At 46.8% G+C, this 16,828-nt stretch overlaps 1 protein-coding gene across 1 annotated transcript in view; it reads left to right on the top strand.

The window, feature by feature from the left end:
* The first annotated feature begins 219 nt into the window (after positions 1-219).
* rasgrf1 (Ras protein specific guanine nucleotide releasing factor 1) overlaps positions 220-16,828 on the top strand; it is a 123,726-nt gene continuing 107,117 nt past the window's right edge. Inside the window, exon 1 of the mRNA XM_063066224.1 lies at positions 220-796. Within this exon, the coding sequence (XP_062922294.1) occupies positions 521-796 (276 nt within the window). The 5' untranslated portion in view covers positions 220-520. The remainder of the gene's footprint in view (positions 797-16,828) is intronic.

Here is a 16,828-nt window from a genome sequence, read left to right as displayed (position 1 = left end):
CCTCCCTCCATGCTCTGTCCAACCCCTTCTAACTCCCCATGATCTCTTTCCCTCTCTCGTGCCCCCTTCCTTGACTGCCCAGTCCCATTTTCCATCTCTCCCCCCTTCCCATCTACCTCATCCCTCCCCACCTTATCCCACAGCCTTGTGCCCTCTACTGCTCCCCACCTTCACCGACACCCCAACCCTCTATCTGTCTCCCTCCCTTCCCTCTCTCTCCAGCCCCTATGCCCCCTCGCTCCAAGCTCTGTCCCCCCTGTCCCTCCCCACCCCTGTCCACGGTGCTGAAGTTGCCCCGCAGCGGCGCCACGTGACGCGGAGCCGCGGTCCCGGGCTCTGAGCAGCCGGGAAGATCAGTCCCTGTTCAACGCGGGAGCCGGCGGGCAGGGGCACGGAGCGGGCTGGCGGAGGAAATGATGTAGAAGCACCTCTCCGGCGAGAATCTGATTCGAACCGCAGTCGGAGCCTCGGTGAGTTGCTGGGGCTGCGATGTGAGGCTGGCGCTGGCGGCTGCGGCAACATGCAGAAGGGAATCCGCCTCAATGACGGGCACCTCTCCTACCTGGGGCTCCTGGCCAAGAAGGACGGGAGCAGGAAGGGCTACCTAAGCAAGCGGAGTTCCGACAACACCAAATGGCACAGCAAGTGGTTCGCCCTGCTCCAGAATATGCTGTTTTATTTCGAGAATGATTCCGCTTCGAAAGCCTCGGGTCTCTACTTGCTGGAGGGATGCGTGTGCGAGAGGGCACCGTCTCCCAAACCGTCTCTGTCCGCCAAGGAATCCTTGGAGAAACAGGTAGGCGGCAGACAGATCATCTGCCCATCGCCCGCGCCGGGCTTCGATGTGCGGTAGGGCATGGGGTTCGGTGCCCGTTAACTAGTGTTCGATATCCAGAGCTCGTTGGGTAATATCCAGTGCCTATATCCAGAATCCAGTGCCTGCTCGCTATCCAGTGCCTGCCCGGTGCTCGATATCCAGAATCCACTGCCCACTCGCTATCCAGTGCCGACCCCCAGTGTTCAAAACCCAGAACCCAGTGTCCGCTCATTATCCAGTGCCCAGTCCAATGTTCGGTACCCAGGATCGAATGCCCACCGAACTGTTGAATATCCAGAATCCAGCGCACCTCGTTATCTGGTGCTGACACGGTGTTTAATATCCGGAATCCAGTGCCACTCCACCGTTCAATACCCAGAATCCAGTGGACCCCCCCCGGGTGTTCCGTATCCACCGCCCAGTGTCCAGAGGGCCAGGGTCACCGTGAGCTCCAAGCTAGTGTTTTATTGTGAAAAAGGCACCCGGTGTGCATGCTCCCGGCGCGGCCACAGAGCGGAGTGTTTCTGGTATCCAGATCTTCGCCTGTGTAAGATCCCTCGACTGGATCATCGGGCTGTTTGTTTTCCTAATAATCCTGGTGCAACTACTGCGGCGTCAAGCCAACACACAGACTAGAGAGGAAAAGCTAGAACATGCAACATTTTAAATACAGACGAACTTTATGACGGGAAAGGGATTTCATGTCATTGACAGCGAACAAGTAAACGCACCTCCTTGAATATTATAGTGAAAACAACTTTATTTTGTACAGACGCTATAATATTTCTAAATTACCTGTAATTCTAAATAAATAATTAATCGGTAGTTGGCTAAGGGAGTCTATTTTTAACGGTTAATCAGTCACAACGCGTCTGCTAATGAAGCTAAACGAGAGCGCGCGGCATCAGAATTTTAATTAATCTTTGAAGTGCAGATTCTTCCTGCTGAGAATCCAATATTAAGAAGGAGCAAATCGATAAATTATGCAACAGGCCAGATGTGAGGTTTATCAAACTGGACAGGCTAAGTTAATTAGCTGCTCCTTGGGCAAAGTGGGTAAACGTGGGCGAGCGCTGCCCGGGTTATTTATTTACCGGGGCTCACCGGCGCCTCCTCCTGGACCGAGAAGGTACTGCGTTCCCCGCAACCCCTCGCCTCTTCCTCCCTCGTTTATCTCCCCCCTCCCCTCCTCTTTATTACTGATGTCAGAATACTTGAATCAACAATACCTGTGTTAGGCTGAGACACTGCGTTTACAGAGGGCGGTGGAAGGGTGGGCTATCTTCAAGACTTTCACTGTGGGAATGTGTTGGCGGTTTGCCAAATGTCGATAGTGCTCTCTCTGACACGGAATAAACATAAACGATAGCCTTGCCTCAGTGATACAAGTATCCCCATATTAAACACCCCCTGCTCTCCGCACCCTTGCTATCTGGAGTCTGTCATCGTTCAAGGCTCCAATATTTGGGTCGATTTCTGACCCATTACTGCCCCGCAGTGTCAATGAAACAGCCCCTGCAGCCTATTGCCGCGCGGGGAATACCGCTCGTTTACAGAGAAAGTCGAAACAATCCAGAAATCTTCCACAGGATTTGCCGCATGTTTATCATACACAAATCAAACGAGCTGTAATGGCCATGGATGTGACGGGCTGTCAGCCCGGCGCTTTCCGTGCAGAGTGAGGCGGACGGTTGCTGCGGATTCTTGCGGGGATTCGGAACCGAACAGGAAATCTCTCCGCCGGGATCATTCACATCACAGAGTGCCGCGGCCACCGGCTTACAGCTGTGTCCTGAGGCTGACATACACTGACAAACACACACACACACACACACACACACACACACACACACACACACACACACACACACACACACACACACACACACACACACAGATAAACACACACACACACCACACACACGCATACACACACACACACACACACTCACACAGATAAACACACATACACACACACACAGATCAACACACACACAGACACACACACTCACACACACACACACACACACACAGATAAACACACACACAAACACACTCACACACACACAGACAGATAAACAAACACACACCACACACACACACACACACACCACACACACATACACACACACACACACACACACACACAAACACACACACACACACACACACCACACACACACACACTCACACAGATAAACACACACACACACACACACACACACAGATAAACACACACACACACCACACACACACTCACACAAACACACACACTCACACAGATAAACACACATACACACACACACACAGATCAACACACACACACAGACACACACACTCACACACACACTCACACACACACACACACACACATACACACACACTCACACTCACACACACAGACAAACACACTCACACACACACAGATAAACACACACACACACACAGATAAACACACACACATACACAGACAAACACACACACACACACACAGATAAACACACACACACACACACACAGATAAACACACACACATACACTGACAAAAACACACACACACACTGATAAACACACACATACAGTGATAAACACACACTGAGAAACATACACACAGTGATAAACACACACACTGATAAACATGTGCACACACTGATAAACAAACACACAGTGATAAATACACACATACTAATAAAGACACACACATACAGTGATAAACACACACAGATAAACATGCACACACACACTGATAAACACACACACATACAGTGATAAACACACACTGATAAACACACAGACACTGAGAAATAGACACACACACACACACACACACACACAGAGGTGTGGGGTTAGATTAGATTTCATCCCCCAGGGAGCTGGAGTCAGGCAGTAAAGTGATGCGGGGCTGTGCTACAGCAGAGATGTACCCGACATCAACGTCACAGCACAGAGAGACGTACAAGGGGTGATTCTGCTTGCCCTGGCCTCGGTCGATGTGAGAAATCTGCCCAGAGAGAACAAAATGCAAAATGTCCAGAGCAATCCCTGACTCTTACATGAGAGAGTGAGAAGATGGTACTGATCATGCCTGACGACTCCAAGCTGGACAGTGAGGCAAACGTGGGACATGGAGCTGATCCCTAGACTGGACAGGGAAGTGAATGTGGGATGGGGAGCTCATCCCTCCATGTAATGGGCTTGGGGGCTGAGGACTGGGGCTCAGGGTGTGATGGAAAAACTTCAGGAAAGCCATGAGAGCCAGGTGATCCTGTTGATGGTGTGACCTGTGCACAGAGAAACACACACAGAATACCAGCGTCTGGTGAAGATCCGGCCACAAAAGCAGAAGTGTGCATTTATTTACACTGCATTTTGTCACGGATATGCTCCCTGCATAAGCTGTCTGTACATCTTCGATGCTCGGTAACCAGACCGCTGTTATTACACCATGTTCATCTTGTCTTCAAATGCTGGAGAAACTCAGCAAGTCGTGCAGCATCTAGACAGGGGAATAGACACCAGGATGGTTCTCAGCATCAAAGGTATTTTTAAAGCATAAACGCAAGAGATTCTGCAGATTAACACACACAAAATGCTGTTGGGTGACCAGCAGGAGATCCTGCTTTTGTGGCAGACAAGAACTCCTGCAGATGCTGGAACACACAAAACGCTGGAGGATCTCAGCAGGTCAGGCAGCATCTATGGAGGGGAATAAACAGTCGATGTTTCTGGCCGAGACCCTTCATCAGGACTGGAAAGGAAGGGGCAGAAGCTGGAATAAGATTAAAAAAGTGGGGGGGGGGGAAATCCTTCCAGTCCTGATGAAGGGTCTCAGCTTGAAACATCGACTGTTTGTTCTTCTCCATAGATGCTGCCTGACCTGAGAGATTCTGCAGATGCCGGAACACACAAAATTCTGGAGGAACTCAGCAGGTCAGGCAGCATCTATGGAGGGGAATAAACAGTCGATGTTTCAGGCTGAGACCCGTCATCATCTCTGGAAGGCAAGAAGCCAGAATAAGAACATAGGGTGGGGGGAAGGGAAGGAGTACAGCAGGCAGGTGATAAGTGAGGGGTAAGGTGGGTGGGTGGGGCAGCTGGGAAGTGATGGGTGGAGGAGGTAAAGAGCGGAAGGAGAAGGAATCTGATAGGAGAGGGGAGTGGACCATGGAATAAGGGAGGGAGGAGACCAGAGGGAGCTGCCGGGCAGGGGAGAAGAGAAGGAGTGAGCGGGCAGCCAGAATGGGAAATGGAAAAAGATAGAAGGGTGGGGGGGGGGAGTAATTACCAGACGCTGGCGAAATTGATACTCATACCATCTTGTCGGAGGCTACCCAGATGGAATTTGAGGTGTTGTATCTCCAGTCTGAGAGTGGCCTCGTGGTGGCAGTGGAGGAGGCCGTGGACTGACATATCGAAATAGGAATGGGAAGTTGAATTAAAATTTTTCATGCTTAAGCATTTTAGTGAGTTAGAGAGAGGCAGCAACAGTTTTCTCTAGTGGGGAGACTGGAACGAGCAACTTTAACTTAGAGCTAGACTGTAAGGCGTTGAGGAGCAGGATATCTCCTGGATGTTGTTGATGTGATGACTCAGATCAACAGGCTTTTGCTGGGTATGGAGTGAAGTAAATGAAGTTAAGATACAAAGTGCCTGGCACGATTGTGTAGTGGTTAGCGTAACACTATTACAGCATCAACGACCCGGGTTCAATTCCCACCACTATCTGTAAGGGTTTGTGCTTTCTCCCCATGACTGCGTGGGGTTCCTCCAAGTGCTCTGGTTTCCTCCCACATTCCAAATTTAGGTTAGACAGCTGAGTTGTGGGCATGCTCTGTTGGTGCCAGAAGCGTGACAACACTTGTGGGCTGCCCCCAGCACATCCTTGGACTGTTGGTCGTTGAATCTAACAACACCCTTCACGTGTATGTTTCCATATACATGTGACAAATAAAATTAATCTGTAGCCATTAATTAAATGTATGCTAGAACAGGGCTGAGGGGAAGAATGGCCTCCAGCGACTGAGCTGCTCCCCCTTTTTACAGGTCCATTCCCCATCCTTTAACAGGCAGTTGGTGTAGGTCTTAGCCAACTGCAGCCGCAAACACGAGGAAATATGCAGATGCTGGAACTTCAAGCAACACACACAAAAGCTGCAGGTGAACGTACCTCTTCCTGGAGATGCTGCCTGGCCTGCTGCGTTCACCAGCAACTTTTGTGTGTGTAGCCAACTACAGTTGCTCCTTCTCTGCACAGAGACTGAGGCTGTCTCAGCTAGGCCAGCAGGTCCGCCCATTTGGTTACAGCCCCAGGCCTCAGCAGTGACCCAAGCCAAAGGTCAGTCTGAACTCCAGAAGTCAAAGGCCGCTGACCAGAGCCCAAGTGTGCGAGTCCGCAAGTCCGCTGGAGGCTGCAGGCCGAAGGTGGCCTCTTCTTGGGTTAGCGGACGGTGCATGTATGTGCGTGTGTGGCTGAGAGGGAGACACAGGGCTTCTTTCGCTGTTGTTGCTTTGTCACTTGGTGTGTTGCTCGTGTTATTCTGTGCTGAGCTTTGTAGCCATGCTATGCTGGCGCTGGCATGTGGGGCAACTCTTGTGAGCTGCCCCAGGTACACCACTGTGGGTGTGTTGGTTCTTGGCGCAAGCTGCACATTTCACTGTGTGTTTTGATGTACACATAATAAACCCAGGCATTCAGACCTGGGCCGGCAGTGTTCGGACCCAGGCTGGCAATCATTCTTTACGGAAGGACTGAGTTCGTGCTGGTGCTCTCCTCGTTTGCAGATGAAAAGACAGTTCCCATGTTCTGAGATTTATGTGATAATTGGTCTCCTTCAGCTTTTCAGTGTTTTCTTTCTTGAGGACAATCGGCAGGTGGGTCATCTGTTAATCTTTGTGTGTAAAAGCGGGGTTGGGGATTTGCTACTACTGTCACCGATCTTTTCTGTGAGTGAGGGGATTGAGGATTATTATGTGTAGGGGTCGGTGATTGTTATTGTGGCTGTTTCTGCTGCGGGGAGAGGGGGGATTTTGGGGTCTGCGAGTTTCATTTCCTTTTTCTCATGCCGGTGTTGGGGGGGGTGGTTAGGTGATGTCTTTTCTTTCGTCAACACCAACGTGTCTTTCTGTATTTCTTGGCTATCTGGAGAAGGCAAATATCAGAGTTGTGCTGTATATGCGTACTTTGACAATAAAATGAACTTTTGAAATAAATTTGAATCTGAAATCTGATCTGTGAGGGCTCAGCTTGTGTCCCGAGATAGTGTTCCCTTCAGTCCCCACCCTCAGCCAAGTTGTTCCACTCCCACCCACCCTACCTGCTCACTGAACACAATCCGTAACTGTTGTGTATTTAATGTTTCAATTAGATTTGAGTAATCTTGTAAATATATTGTTTGATTAAACATTCTTGTTTGTTTAAATAATTCATAATAATAATAATTTAAATAATAATAAATACTTGGATTGCATACATCATCACACCTAATTTGGAGTATTGCATGCAGTTTTGGTCACCTACGGACGGGAAAGATATAAATAATGTTGAAAGAGTACGGAGAAAATTACCAAGATTTTGCTGGGACTGGGGTACTTGAGTTACAGGGGAAGACTGAATTTATTCCCTAGTGTTTTATTCCCTAGAGTGTAGGAGAATGAGGGGAGATTTGATGGAGGTATACAAGATAATGAGAGGTATAGATAGGGACTTTTCCCACTGAGTTTGGGTGGGACTACAACCAGAGGTCATAGATTAAGGGTGAAAGGTGAAATGTTTAAGGGGAACATGAGGGGAAATTTCTTCACTCAAAGGGTGTTGAAAGTAAGGGACAAGCTGTCAGTGCAAGTAGTGCATGCGATTTCAATTTCAATGTTTAAGAGAAGTTTGGATAAATATGTTGATGGGAGGATTATGGAGGGCTATGGTCCAGGTGCAGCTAGATAGGATTAGGTGGTTTAAATGGCGTGGATTAGATGAGCCAAGGGCCTATTTCTGTGCTGTACTTTTTTTATAACTATGATTCTAAAATGCTGGAAGAACTGAAGACAGGTCTCAGCCCAAAACTTCAACCATTTATTCCTCTCCATAGATGCTGTTTAGTTCCTCTAGCACTTTCTGTGTTGCTCTGGGTTTTAAGAGCAGTGAAGATCTTCATTACTGGTTGAACACTATGGATAATTAGTCACAAACCATAGGACCCAGGGTCAATGGCTGTTTGACTGAGGGTGAGGCATCAGCCAATCATTTTATGTAGATTTTTCACTTTCTAATTGGCTGCAGGAGGGCAGGGTGACACACAAGGGGTGTTAGCTGGCAGATGGGAAAAGGCTAGGGGATAATTGAGAACCATTCTCGGAAATTATCCAATCAGAGTCACGGTGATTCAGTCACCTGACCAACCTTCGTTGACTGAGACGTGACTTTTCTATGAAGTAAAGGCGAGGCAAAGGTTTTAATTAAGGATCACACTCTCTCAATCTGGCAGGTACTGTGGGACACAGTTGAAGGGGAGATATTTATGTGGAATTTAGAAAATGGTTACTTCACTTTGGAGGAGAGGCGGGTCCAGAGGGGAGGAAGTTATAATTACTTGGTTTAAATGACACATTGTTTAGACTTGGTAACCGTACTTCAGGTGAATGTAGACAGTGTCAACTTCCAGAGAGAGTCTTGCATGTGTTATTGGAACTTGGGGCATATGGGTAGAAGAGAAGGGAGACCCAGGAAATCAATATTGTTACTTTGGATAGTTTGGTAGGGTATGGGTAAGACACACGAGAGAAGTACAGACAAGTATTTAAATTCTTGAAATTGTTGGATTGTCAGAATCAGGTTTAGTATCACTTGGTATATGTTATGAAATTTGTTGTCTTTGTGGCAGCAGTATATTACAATATGTAGGAAACTGTAAATTACAGTAAGAAGTAGATATAAGTAATGCAAAAAGAGAAAATAAAATAAGTAGTGAGGCAGTGTTCATGGGTTCATTGTCCATTCAGAAACCTGATGCCAAAGAAGAAGAAGCTGTTCCTGAATTGTTTAATACAATTTAAGTCATTAGCGCTGGTTGTTTAAATGTTCAGTTATTATTATAATCTGTATAATTAGTATTATTTCTCCCTGTGGGTGGTGGTAGGTGTTAGGTCCACTTTCCTGAATCCTCCTCACCCTTCAGTTCAGTAGGTGGCGGTAATGCAGCTTTTGAGCTGGACTGCTAGCCACCAATAAAAGTCAAGAAGATGGAGAAGTTTGCGGCATGACTTTGGGAAGGTTCCTGAAGGTTGGAAGCCTGTGTGGGTGGATGGGAGAGTGAGAAAGGGGCTTGTTTTGAATCTGAATCAGAATGACTGGAGCTCATCCTTGTTGGCATCTAGATGCTTTAGCCCTTCTGGATGAAACAACGGACTACACATGTGAATGCAAAGCCTTGCCCAACTATCCACAAATGTTTACGCTACTGGCCTCTTGTGGTCTCGTATAAAGGGGAGTCACTATGCAATCAGCAATACCTATTACTGCCTATCTCGGGAATTTGGTGTGTAGAAATAGGCTGTATGTGTCCTACATGAGGAATGATTTGGGCAGAATGGTCACAGTGGTTAGCAGCTTTGCACTGCCAGCAACCAGGGATCAATTTCCCGCCGTTGTCTGTAAGGAGCTTGTACGTTTTCCCTGTGACCGTGTGAGTTTCCTTGGAGTGCTCCGGTTCCACCTCCCCCCCCCCATTCCAAAAACGTACAGGTTAGCGTTAGAGTCGTGGGCGTGCTGTGTTGGTGTCGGAAGCACAGTGACTTTTGCAGGCTGCCCCCAGCACAGCGTCAGACTGCTGTTGATGCAAATGATGCATTTCACTGTATGTTTCAATTACTTTTGACTACTAAAGCTTACATTTAAGGACATTTTGAAATTCCTTTATTGCTTGTGAAGTGTGATAGGACTTCCAAGACATCTCCACCACTTCCTACAGCTCTACAAAGCTTTTCCAATTCTGGATTGCTTACCATTTTAATCACTAGGTCACTGCCAAGACCCTGAGTTCTGTATTTCCATCTCTAAGCCTCTGTTCTGCTTTCTCCTTTCCTTCACCTTCCCTCTCTGAGCAAGCCTCCAGTCGTAATTTTTATAAGTTACTTGGATGAGGAAGTGGTAGGCTAAGTTTGCAGATGATACGAAGGTCGACAGTACTGCGAGCTGCGTAAAAATGTGGTCATAGGTTACAACAAGATATTGACAGGATGCAGAGCGGGGCTGAGAAATGACGGATGGAGTTCAATCTGGAAAGCGTGAAGTGATTGACTTTGGAAGGTCGAATGAAGGGTTAATGGCAGAGTGGAGAAATAGGGAAACCTTGGGGCTCACGTCCATACATCCTTCAAAGTTGCCGCGCAAGCTGATAGGGTGGTCAAGAAAGCTTATGGTGTGCTGGTCTTCATTAGTCGGGGGATTAATTTCAAGAACCGTGAGGTAATGTTGCAGCTCTATAAAACCCGGGTTAAACCACACTTGGAATATGGTGTTCAGTTCTGGTCACCTCATTATAGAGGGAGCAGAGGAGATTTACCAGGATGCTGTCTGGATGAGGACAGGTTGAGTAAGCTCGGGCTGTTCTCTTTGATGAGAGCTGACTTGACAGAGGTGTGTGAGATAAGAGGCACAGATCAAGAGGACAACCAGAGACTTCTTCCCATGGAAATAACTAATACAGGAGGGCATAATTTTAAGGTGATTGGTGGGACGTCAGAAGTCGGTGTTTCACAGAGACTGGTGGGTGCGTGGGAAACCTTGCCGGGGGTGGTGGTAGAGTCAGATGTATCAGGAACTTTTAAGAGTCTCTAAGATAAGCAGATGGATGATAGTAAAATGGTGATCTATGTAGGAGGGAAAGGTTAGATTGAACTTAGTAGGTTAACAAGTGAGCACAACATCGGGGATTGAAGGGTCTGGACTGTGCTGTAATGTTCCGTTTGCCTCTTCACTGAGATTTGCACTTGCTTGATAATCATTCTTCTCACGTCCTCTGGTTTTGCAAAATAAGTCCTGATGGAAGCTCTTGGCCCGAAACATCATCTATTTATTCCTTTCCATAGACACTGTCTGACCTGCTGAGCTCCTCTCGCATTTTGTGTGTGTTGCTCTGGATTTCCAGCGTCTGCAGAATCTCTTGTGTTTAAAATAAATGCAAGTTGCTGTTGTTGTTGACAGTGCATGGCATTGGATGTGACATTGTATCTCAGCCTGGTCCAACCTTATTAGCAACTAAATTGGCACCTTATACCTTGTCAATCATGTGTAATACCTTCACTACTGGTGTGACTTAAGCCCTTCCAGCTGAAAATGCAAAAGATAAGGAAGTGCGTATACTAACAGACTTACAGATGACAAAATGCTCTCCTGCAAAGTAGGAATGAAAAGGCATTGCACTGTTTATTCTTGCAAATCTTTTTTTTATTATGAATAAGGTTTATTTTGGTTAATATAAAAAAATCATGTTCCTGGGCTCGGTTATAATGGGAGCTCTTCGTGCAAGTAGATCTTGGTGTCACTGTGGCTGCTTGCCCACAGAGAGATGCCAGACGTTTCATCACTCAGGGGGCATGAATTCAAGGTGGGAGGCAGGGGTGGGGGGCATTAAGTTCAGAGGGAATGTGCCAGACAAGTTTTTCTTTGCACAGAGAGTGGTGAGTACCTGGAATACACTGCTAGGGGTGATGGTTGGGGCAAAATATGATAGGCTGTTAGATAGGCATATGAATGGAGGGAGATGGACAAAGTGTAGGGCGACGGATTAGATTAGTCGGGCATTTGATTACCTATTTAATTAGATCTGCACAACATTGTTCCTGTTCTATGTTCAATTCTTCATCCCTTTTTTCCAAGCCATTGGGAATTTTACCATCTAGAAAAACTAATCATAAATCAAAATAATATCTAAAAAATAAAGTCAGAACATATTACTTTAAAACTTAAACTGTGTTTTGGCCATGTTCCACTCAGTCCCCTCAGCTTGGGGCCATACAGAGAAAGTTTGCAAGGGTGTTACTGAGAGTGAGTTCGAGGGAAAGGTTGAATAGATTTGGACTTCGCTTCCTGGAGTGTAAGAGAATGGGGGAGATTAGATAGAGATATACATACACAATTATGAGGGGTATAGATAGGATAAATGCAAGCTGGTTTTATCCCCTCGGGTTGAGTGAGACAAGAACCAAACACTTAAGGAAGGTGAAACATTCAAAGGGAATCTTAGGGGAAACTCCTACACTGAGAGGCTGGTGAGGCTGTGGTACGAGCTGCCAGTGGAAGTTATAGATGCAGGTTCAGTTTTAACATTTAGGAGAACTTTGGATAAGTACATGATTAGGAGGGGTAAGGAGAGCTATGGTCTAGGTGCAGCTCAATGGCAGAATAACAGTTTGGTATGAACTAGATGGGCTGAAAGGTCTGTTTTGTTGCTGTAGTTCTCCATAACCCTATAGCTCAATGCCTGACAGAATAAAACCACAGGGCTTGCATTCACACACAAGTGCCCCCTCCAGCGTTGTGTGGAGATGCTGTTTTCAGCTGAACTGGAAACCCCATCTGCCTTCGCAATACTTCGAAGACCAGGGAAGGTTTGCCAAGTAGTGGGAGCTTTCTGTGCGCGTATTGGCTCCTGCGTTTCAAACATTACAACCACATCATAGTGAAGTACTTTACGACAGCCTGTGGTAGAGCAGGTGCCATTGAACTGTAAATCAATGTCTTGTTTCTCGTTGTGTTATCAGGCACTGTAATATATTCAGTGTTTTAATCCTTACGGGAATAAAGTGACTTTCTGATACCAGCAGTTTAATGCTTGGAACAGAGTGTTGTCTCTCTCAAATTATCGCATCTGACGAGTTTGTTTTTCTTGTTATGACTGAATCTCATTGTAAGCAGCGAGAAACAAGATGACAAGATTCATCCAGAGATAAGTGCACCAATCCTTATACGTTTATCATCAGCATATAATGTTCAAGATCCGATTACTCCGTAAACAGACATTTGCTATTATTATCGTAAATTATGTTTCTGCTTATTATTACTAAGTGTGGGAAAAGCTCCACTGTCAATCAGTGGATATCTCATCAGCTTGGAGACCAGGAATGAAACAGCCAATGTTACAGTGTAGTACAGGCCTTTGTTCTGCCAACTCTTTAACCCACTCCAGGGTAATCTGCCCCTTCCCTCCCATATAGCCCTCCATTTTCCTTTCATCCATGTGCCTATTGAAGCGTTTCTTAAATGTCCCTAATGGACAAGCTTCTACCATCACCCCCAGCAATGTGTTCTATGCACCCACCACTCTGTGTAAAAAATACCACCTTGAACAATCCCCCCATACTCTTCTCCAATCATCTTAAAATTCTGCCCTCTCGTATTAGTCATTTCCACCCTGGGGACAAGTCTCTGGCTCTCCACTCTATCTACGCCCCTTATCATCTTGCACACTTCTATCTAGTCACCTCTCACCCTCCTTCACTCCAGAGAGAAAAGCCCTAGTTTGCTGAACCTTTCCTCATAAGACACGCTCTCTAATCCAGGCAGCATCCTGGTAAATCTCCTCTGCACCCTCTCTAATCCAGGCAGCATCCTGGTAAATCTCCTCTGCACCCTCTCTAAAGCTTCCACCTCCTTCCTATAATGAGGCGATCAGAACCGAACACAATACTCCAAGTGTAGTCCAAACCAGGGTTTTATAGAGCTGCAACGTTACCTTGTGGCCCTTGAACTCAATCCCCTGACTATTGAAGGCCAACGCACTGCACGCCTTCTTAACCACTCTGTCAACTTGCGCAGCAAAATTATGGGATCTATGGATGTAGAAACACTGATTCCCACTTTGTGCTGAGTTGACTGACTTGACTTTGACCCTCATTCTCAGCGTGTGGCTGTTCCTGAGAAGAGCGCCGTTAGTTGCCACTGTCAGTTACAACTGGCGAGAATGAGCTATGCTGACCCATCGTTCTCCATTAGGCAGCTGCAGAGGTTCTGTGGGGTGTGATAGCAGATTCCGTGCCATTGGTACCCTCATAGCACAATCACTGATGCACCGTGGAGAGAAGTCCAGCTGCCTGGTATGGACCAGCCACTGCACGGGATCAGAAAAAGCTGCAGAAAGTTCGTAAGCTCAGCCAGCTCCATCATGGGAAATATCCTCCTCAGCATCCAGAACACCTTCAAAAGATGATGGCTCAAAAAGAGAGCATCCTTTATTAAGAACCCCTTCCCTAGGACATACCCTCTTCTCACTGTTACCTGAAGCCTGAAGACACACACTCAATGTTTCAACTTCCCCTCCACCGTCAAATTTGTGAATGGACAACGAACACTACCTCACTGTTTTCCCTCTCTTTCTGAACTACTTATTTAATTTAATTTTTTAATATATACTTATTGTAATTTATGGTTTTTATTATATATTACAATGTACAAAACAAAATATTTCATGACATGCGTCAGTGACATTAAACCTGATTCTGATTCTACTCCCCTGGGCTTCAGTGGGAGCTTGGAGGTAATAGGTTTCCCAGGACAACAGTCTGGTTCTGGAATATTGATCCAAAGATGGGAGGTCAAATTCCTCTGTGGTAACAGGAGGACCTACCTTTCTGTAATTCAATAAAGCTAAAGCCAAGAAGCTAATACCAGTGGGAGTAAACATGGACCTTTTCCCTATCTGATTCAAAGAGGATATCTATGTTTCAGACAATAGAGCTGCTGTCTGCCAAACTACTATTCCAGTGAGATCTGGCTGGTTCAGTCCAGAAGATCCTCAAGGCTTCTGAATCATTTTCCACCACCAAACTCGGACCAGCCTAGGACCTGGATGTTGCCGTCGACGCAGCTACCTGTGTACAGGGACGGGAAACGTTACGAAAAGGTTCTGCAGTGACACTGCCGAATAGACATCTGATTGCACAAGACTCTCAGGAGGGTGTTGGACTATGAGGGCAAGACCAGGCACCTGGGGCTAATTTCAGTGAGCCTCTGTAGTCACGAAGAGCCTCCTTTCCTGTTTTACGTGTCTGAACTTTTATACTTAAGATGGCACCAAGTTGTGGTCTCCAATGAGGTCACTGCCCAGATGTAGTTGTCTTTTTTAGGTTTGCAGGGATGATTTTGGGGCAGTGAGGGAAGTTAGGGGTCAGGTTAGGGTTTAGGGTCAGGGACATGGGGGAATTAGAAGTCAGGCCAGAGTCCATAAGCCTCCATTCCACTTTTGGAGATCAGTGACATGGACGCAGTCATATCAGACCAGTGAGGACAGGGGCTTGAGTTGCTGGTGTGTTCCGGGCTCGGAGTTTCATGCAGGCAGGAGGAACCAGAGCCACTAACCCCTAGGACGTGACTTGTTAACGCAAATGACACACCTCACTGTGCGTGTGATAACCAAATCTGAAGACCAGACATCAAAAAACCATTAACTAATCCTCCAAACTTTCAAATTCCTGCCCCCACAGTCACTTGAATTTTGTAACTGCTGCGCCAGCAGATCGATATTAACCAGGGCTCCGCGGCAAGAATGTTAATCTGGATAGTTTATTTTAATTATATCCAGTACAGTGAAATTCATGTCATTCCCGTTACCATGGTGAAGCATGGATAGGAGCTCTGCACAGCAACAGCCTCGCTGAATCTAGAATCGCCTGGTTCTATTTTCTGTAGCAGCTCAGTAAGATCACTTCTTCCCCCCTGCAGATCGAGAAGGACCAAAGAATCCTGATGGGACTCCATCACCCCCGGAGATCAGGTGAATCCTGTTGTGGAGGAACCTGGGGTATTCCTTCATTATTGCCCGGCAGGGTCACCGAATGTTTGACAATGCACCCAAAAGACCCTGTAGAACCCTGAATCAGAACCACCGGTGTGTGCTGCGAAATTTTGTTTTTAATTGAGATGAGGACGGGAGAGATCTTTCCTGCCCTTTGATCCACGCCATCCAGCAAACTCTAGCCTAATCACAGGACATTTTACAATGACCAATTAACCTGCCAACCGGTACGTCTTTGGAATGTGGGAGGAAACCGGAGCTCCCGGAGGAAACCCACGCAGTCACGAAGAGAACGTACAAACTCCTTACGGACAGTGTCGGGAATTGAACCCGGGTCTCCTGTATTGTAAAGCATTGTGCTAACCACTACACTAATGTGTTGTTTTGTTGCAGCAGTACATTGCAATAAACAATAATAAAAATTATAAATTACAATAAGAAATTGCAATTATATATATATATAAAAGAAAATTTATATTAAATAAGTAAAGTAAGAAGAGAGGGTAAAAACAGAGGTAGCGTTCATGGGTTCATTGTTCATTCAGAAATCTGATGGTGGAGACAAAGAAGCTGTTCCTGAAAGATGAGTGTGTGTCTTCAGGCTTCTCCCTGGTGGGGGGCAAGTCCTGGGTGATGGGGGTCCTTAATAATGATTGCCACCTTTCTAAGGCATTGCTTTTTGAACATGTCTTCGATGCTGGGGAGGCCAGTCCCCACAGAGTTTACAACCTTCTGCAGCTTACTTTGATCCCGTGCCGTGGCCCCTCCGTACCAGACGGTGATGCAGCCAGTTAGGATGCTGTCCATGAAGTTCTCAGGGTAGAAAGGACACCAAGTGGGACCGTGGTGACTCACCTCGGGGTAACCGAGAGTGGGCAGGAACTGTCAGACTTGCCAGCAACGAAGCGGCTTGGTTAGCTTAACGCTTTGCAACGCCTGTGACCCAGGTTCAATGCCGCTGCTGTCTGTAATGCGTTTGTACGTCCTCCCCATGACCGGGTGGGTTTCCTCCAGGTGCTGCAGTCTTCCAGACGTACGGGTTAGGATTAGTGAGTTCAGGGCATGATATGTTGGCATTGGAAGTGTGGCGACACTGTGCTGGTCTTTAAAGTCTGTCACGAGTCTTGTGACCCATCAGGCTGGTGCTTATGCCGGTTTCTGTGGCGTGAAGCGACTGAAAGTACGAGACTCCCTCCCAGATAGGACGCCAGTCTATCGCGAGGTT

The sequence above is a fragment of the Mobula hypostoma genome, chromosome 13 (assembly GCF_963921235.1).
Source record: "Mobula hypostoma chromosome 13, sMobHyp1.1, whole genome shotgun sequence".
Lineage (NCBI taxonomy): Eukaryota > Metazoa > Chordata > Chondrichthyes > Myliobatiformes > Myliobatidae > Mobula > Mobula hypostoma.
Note: the sequence above shows the minus strand (reverse complement) of the source record. Positions and strands in the feature narration are given on the sequence as shown.